Below are 6,000 nucleotides of genomic sequence, written 5' to 3' on the forward strand. Positions count from 1 at the left end.
TAATTCTTGTATTTATTTTATTTGAGTAAATAATACGTGGAGAAGTTACAATCATATTTCATAATTACGTGTATATATTATTGAATAATTAATTAAAATCCCAATATAAATACTAAATTTACTTATAATGAGGCTAGAATTTGAAACTTTAAAGTTCTACAACATCTTTTAAGTTTTTAAACTTAGTAATTAGGTAGGTTTTGGTATTTGTAATTTTTTTTCTAATTTACTTTGATATTTAAATTTAACAATTAGGGGACTAAAAGTTATATTAACCAATTGAATACACTAGAAAACGTGAGCTAAAAACAAGGGTATTGAGCAGGTAAAATTATCTTTAGGTATTGAAAATAGGGAAGGGAACAAAACACAGTGAAGGGAAGTCAACTTTGAATGCTGGTTTCGAAGATTTGACATTTTAAGCTACATAATTCCTGCAGCTTACATCGTCACCAATCATAATTTAAACCTCTAACTATGTAATAAGCTGCAAATTTTCCACTTCTCAAACAGCTGGTGGGGGCAGTGGGGGCCTTGCATTGATAAGGTTAGGTAACCACATAATAGCAATTGAAAGTTTACGAAGTTGTACTACAGAAAATTAATTAAAATGTTACATAAAGTATAATATCATGCATATAAAAGGTTTTAAAAAATATGTTAAGAGGTCAAATTTTATATAATAATAAATTCATATTTGAGACATTATGACATATATTTTAAGAATAATGCAATTTTTATTTTTGAAAAAAAATCATTTTTTTTATTGCTTAACTTTGTCTTTACTTGTCTGGCAAAACTAAAGGAGAATAAAATTAGTCAGATAACAATAAATTTGAAAAACATTCACAGAGATAAAATTGCATAGTTTTCTAGCAAATTTTCCTTAACGTGATGCATTTTTTTCCCACCTTTTTTGTTCATATGAAGGACATTGTAATTAGCATTTTTGGGGACTATATTGAATTTGGCATCATCTATGTTATTCGGATTTTATTGTTATTGTTTGATAAGAGTATGCTTCAAATATAGGTATATTAATTTTTCTTTTTTTAAGTTTGAGAATCGTTGAAGCATCATTTCTCGTAACCATATCTAAATATATGTCACAAGAAGTGTCAAACATGCATAAAACATGAAGGGTCGGAATAATTTTCATCACGGAATAATATTCATCATTGCCTTAGATTTATTTGTGTAATGTTAGGTCAACATAATTGCCATCATTCCTCCATGCATGTAGTGGAACTTAAGTAACGTTGTGTTGATCTGGGCCTATTTTGGATGAACAAAAGGCATGCACATGCATGAGAATCCAAGAATGTCTATGATAAGTAATCCCGCAGTTGTCAGTTGGAATATTTGTGTTGAAAGATATTGCTCATTGAGAAATAAGAAGACATAAAATAGGCATTCCAATGAGTACTGCCATAAGCACTCTCGCTAGTAAAAGAAAACATTAATACATAACATACAAGAAAACAGAACATGAGTATTAAGCAGCTCTTATTGCATGGATACTAATTTATCTATTTAGCTAGTCATAACAGCTCGGTTCTTGGGATTGCTAGCCGATGGAATCTCTCTATTGAGGCTTCCCCAATGGAGGGTGTCCTGGATAGTGACCATACGGTGGTTTCTTGGGAGACTCATGTACTGGTGGTTTAGGTTCGGGCTTCTCTTTCTTTGGTGGCGTGTAAACCGGTGGCTTTGGTGGCTTAGGCTCATACACTGGTGGTTTCTTTGGAGGCTTATAAGCCGGTGGCTTCTCCTTCTTTGGTGGTCCATACACTGGTGGTTTGGGCTCAGGCTGCTCTTTCTTTGGTGGTGTATAAACTGGTGGCTTAGGCTCAGGCTTTTCCTTCTTTGGGGGTTCATATACTGGTGGTTTGGGCTCAGGCTTCTCTTTCTTTGGTGGTGTATAAACTGGTGGCTTAGGTTCAGGCTTTTCCTTCTTTGGAGGTTCATATACTGGTGGTTTGGGCTCAGGCTTCTCTTTCTTTGGTGGTGTATAAACTGGTGGCTTAGGCTCAGGCTTTTCCTTCTTTGGAGGTTCATATACTGGTGGTTTGGGTTCAGGCTTCTCTTTCTTTGGAGGTGTATAAACTGGTGGCTTAGGCTCAGGCTTTTCCTTCTTTGGTGGTTCATAGACAGGGGGCTTATGTTCATAAGGTGGGGGTTTCACCTTAGGAGGTTTATAAACAGGAGTAGGGGGCTTCCCATAGTTGGGAGACTCATAGGTACCAAAAGAGGGAGTGGCGAGAGCCACAACTCCAAGTAGCAATATTAGCAAGTGTGTGGTAGACATTATTGAAGTGTTTGCTTTCCATGGTGCTATAAGATGAGCCCTTTTTATAGTGGCAAAGGAGCCTTACTGTTAGCCTAATTGACAAACAATTTTATTGTTTTCAAACCTTTGGAATAGTCAGCTAGATGGTAATTAATCTTTTAAATGGTTCATAAATGAAATAGGGTCCATTTAGGTCCCCACTTAGTTGAAATTTTGGACTATGGATACACAAGTCTCTGTCATGATTGAATAAAATTATACGAGTGTTGCCGTACAGATCGTAGTGAAATAACAAAATATCAAATGCATAAAATCAATCTAGTTATCATAAAATACTTAATTAATTATTTTATTTTGGAATTATATTTTTTCAATTTAGTATTTAGGCATATTTTTATCTATTTTAGCAATATGTTACATTTTTATTATCAATATTTTATCTTAAGATAAATTGAAGCGAAAATAATAATCTAAGTATCAATTTGGAATAAAAAAAAAAACAAATCTCTTTAAAAAGAGTCAGAGCTTTGAATTTTTAGATGTGAAGATAAGGTTTTTCTCTTGAAAAATATGAACGACGGAAAGATAGGAGTGAAGGGACGTGAACTTACTCTTCAAAATAGCATAGGGTAATTGGCTAATTGATCCTTGGGCTAATTCAATATAAAATCTTCTAACTTCATCCCTTGTCATTTTAGTCCCTCAACCTTTTTATAGGTATCTTTGTATCTTTTATTTATTTTTTAATATTCTTCATTTCCGTTTTATGGTCCAAGTTCAAGGTTTGTGATTGCCCCTTCCAATAATGTGGTTTCCAAGATTCGAACTTGAGTCCTTCCCTTAGAAAAACAATTTATCTTACAATTGCACCCAACTACTTGTTAATTCATATATTTTATTTATTGACCTTCAATCATCATAGATTACAAATAAATAAATAAGAAAATTAAAATACTTTATATATCCTTTAGATACAACAAAAACTTGGAGGTTTTGAAATTTATATGAAGAACCATATTATCAAGGATTTACATCAATTATATTATTTTCTTATTTCTTCATATCATTTCAATACGAATGAATTCACACTCCATACTTAAATTCGGATTTAATTCTATTTAATCCATATAAGTCTATATAAAAGTAAATCCTTTGTTTACACATGCACCACCATGGTGCTTTCCTTTTCTTTTCTTTTTTTTTTTTTTTTTTTTGCATTTTAAAAATGTTAAATTTTAATTTTGACCTCTCTATTATGTCTAAATTAGGATTTACATCAATTATATTATTTTCTTATTTCTTCTTATCATTTCAATACGAATGAATTCACACTCCATACTTAAATTCGGATTTAATTCTATTTAATCCATATAAGTCTATATAAAAGTAAGTCCTTTGTTTACATGCACCACCATGGTGCTTTCCTTTTCTTTTCTTTTTTTTTTTTTTTTGCATTTTAAAAATGTTAAATTTTAATTTTGACCTCTCTATTATGTCTAAATTAGGATTTACATCAATTATATTATTTTCTTATTTCTTCTTATCATTTCAATACGAATGAATTCACACTCCATACTTAAATTGGATTTAATTCTATTTAATCCATATAAGTCTATATAAAAGTAAGTCCTTTGTTTACACATGCACCACCATGGTGCTTTCCTTTTCTTTTCTTTTTTTTTTTTTTTTTTGCATTTTAAAAATGTTAAATTTTAATTTTGACCTCTCTATTATGTCTAAATTAGGATTTACATCAATTATATTATTTTCTTATTTCTTCTTATCATTTGAATGAATTCACACTCCATACTTAAATTGGATTTAATTCTATTTAATCCATATAAGTCTATATAAAAGTAAGTCCTTTGTTTACACATGCACCACCATGGTGCTTTTCTTTTTTTTTTTTTTTTTTGCATTTTAAAAATGTTAAATTTTAATTTTGACCTCTCTATTATGTCTAAATTAGGATTTACATCAATTATATTATTTTCTTATTTCTTCTTATCATTTGAATGAATTCACACTCCATACTTAAATTCGGATTTAATTCTATTTAATCCATATAAGTCTATATAAAAGTAAGTCCTTTGTTTACACATGCACCACCATGGTGCTTTCCTTTTCTTTTTCTTTTTTTTGCATTTTAAAAATGTTAAATTTTAATTTTGACCTCTCTATTATGTCTAAATTAGGATTTAGCCTCTATACTTTAATTTCTAATGTAAATTTATCTTTATCTTTTTATAATGATATCAATTAGTACAAATAGTTAATATCGCTAACTTTTCAATTAAAATGTGGCTTAGAGATGAATATGTGGCTTTCCATTTATTTTTCGAGTTTGTCTTGCTTTTTTTTCTGGCATTAATGATATTAATTAATCATATACGGTGTTGAAACTTGAGATTCAATATGTATATATATTAATTAATGACATAATTTGTAACGCCTCAAATCCGGCCTAGGAGATATGGCTGTATCTGGTGTGTCACATTGAAGTGTTTTTCGAAAACCATGTTTTCATTGAAAACTCTTCTTGAAATTTCAAACTTCTTGCCATTTCAAACTTGTACAAAACCTTAGTTTGCGTTTGCTTATTTTCAATCGAGGTTTATTAAAGAAACGTTGTTACCTTCAAAACCTTATTGTTGCGGAAGCTTAATTTAAAACAAATGATTTGCGAAAACGTGTTATTTAAAATTTGAGTTGCGGAAACGTAGCGTTTGAAAATAGTTATTGTTTTGGAAAATCGGAATCTCCTTCTAGCAGATAAGAATCACAATCAATAAAATCTCGAATTTAAAATCCAGAATTTTAAAGGCCTTGTTACAACCAGAATCAAAATCAAAGTGCTTTAGTAAATGAGCAAAACAGAATAAAACTTGTGCAGTTGTGTGGCCCTCTCCGAGTCCCTCGCAGCTCTGAACCGTCTAACGCTGAGGATTACCTGAAAGTAGGGGTGAGCAAAACTCGATTCGACTCGAAAAAATAAAAAAAAATCGAATTTCGAGTTAAACGAATCAAGTTATTCGAGTTAATCGAGTTATTCGAATCAACTCGAATTTTTTTTTTCGAATTTCGAGTTCGAATTGAGTTGAGTTTTCGAATTCGAATAACTCGAATAACTCGAATAATTCGAATAATTCGAATATCAAACTATAATAATTTACATTTTTACCCCAAAACTCCCAAACCTTTTTACTTTTCCCTCAAAACTTTTACTCCTTCCTACTTTCCCCCCAAAACTTTTATTCCCCTCCCAACCCCCTAATCTACCCAAAATCCATTTCCCACCAAAATTTTACTCTCCCATTTATTTTTTCTCAAAATTTTACTCCCAAAAACCCTCAAAACATTTTATTTTCCCCCAAAATTTTTACTTCCTCTCACTTTTCCCCTAAAACTTTTATTCCCTTCCCATCCCACCTCCCATCTATCCCAAACCCTCCCCCCTCCAATTTTTTTTAATATTTTCCCTCCAAACTATTTACTTTCTCTCAAAATTTTATTCTCCAAAACTTTTTATTTTTCCCCTAAACTTTTACTTCTCACCCTTTACTCTCAAATAAAAAATCAAAATTATCCAAAAAAAATCACTAAACATAAATAGTAATAATTTTATTTATATCTACTATTTATATTATTAAATTAAATTTCAAATTTTATATTATTTATATTATTAAATTGTTTAGTCATATTGAATATTT

At 30.5% G+C, this 6,000-nt stretch overlaps 1 protein-coding gene across 2 annotated transcripts; it reads right to left on the reverse strand.

Moving 5' to 3' along the window:
• Positions 1 to 1,361: 1,361 nt before the first annotated feature.
• LOC105796726 (repetitive proline-rich cell wall protein 1-like) lies at positions 1,362 to 2,338 on the reverse strand. 2 transcript variants are annotated; one of them, XM_052628024.1, is made up of 2 exons: positions 1,963 to 2,338; positions 1,362 to 1,872 (listed from the first exon to the last, which is right to left on the reverse strand). In XM_052628024.1, the coding sequence occupies exons 1-2, from the start codon at positions 2,306 to 2,308 to the stop codon at positions 1,586 to 1,588; spliced, it is 633 nt and encodes a 210-aa protein (XP_052483984.1). In that variant the 5' UTR covers positions 2,309 to 2,338; the 3' UTR covers positions 1,362 to 1,585. The 2 variants fall into 2 exon arrangements, with proteins under 2 accessions (XP_052483984.1, XP_052483983.1); XM_052628023.1 differs by having other exon boundaries at positions 1,362 to 2,337.
• Between the last annotated feature and the right edge of the window lie 3,662 nt (positions 2,339 to 6,000).

Source organism: Gossypium raimondii, chromosome 3 (assembly GCF_025698545.1).
Source record: "Gossypium raimondii isolate GPD5lz chromosome 3, ASM2569854v1, whole genome shotgun sequence".
Classification (NCBI taxonomy): Eukaryota; Viridiplantae; Streptophyta; class Magnoliopsida; order Malvales; family Malvaceae; genus Gossypium; species Gossypium raimondii.

Bases quoted from the DNA above. Each gene is read 5' to 3' on its own strand.
- LOC105796726 (XM_052628023.1), bottom strand. From the start codon at position 2,308: ATGTCTACCACACACTTGCTAATATTGCTACTTGGAGTTGTGGCTCTC.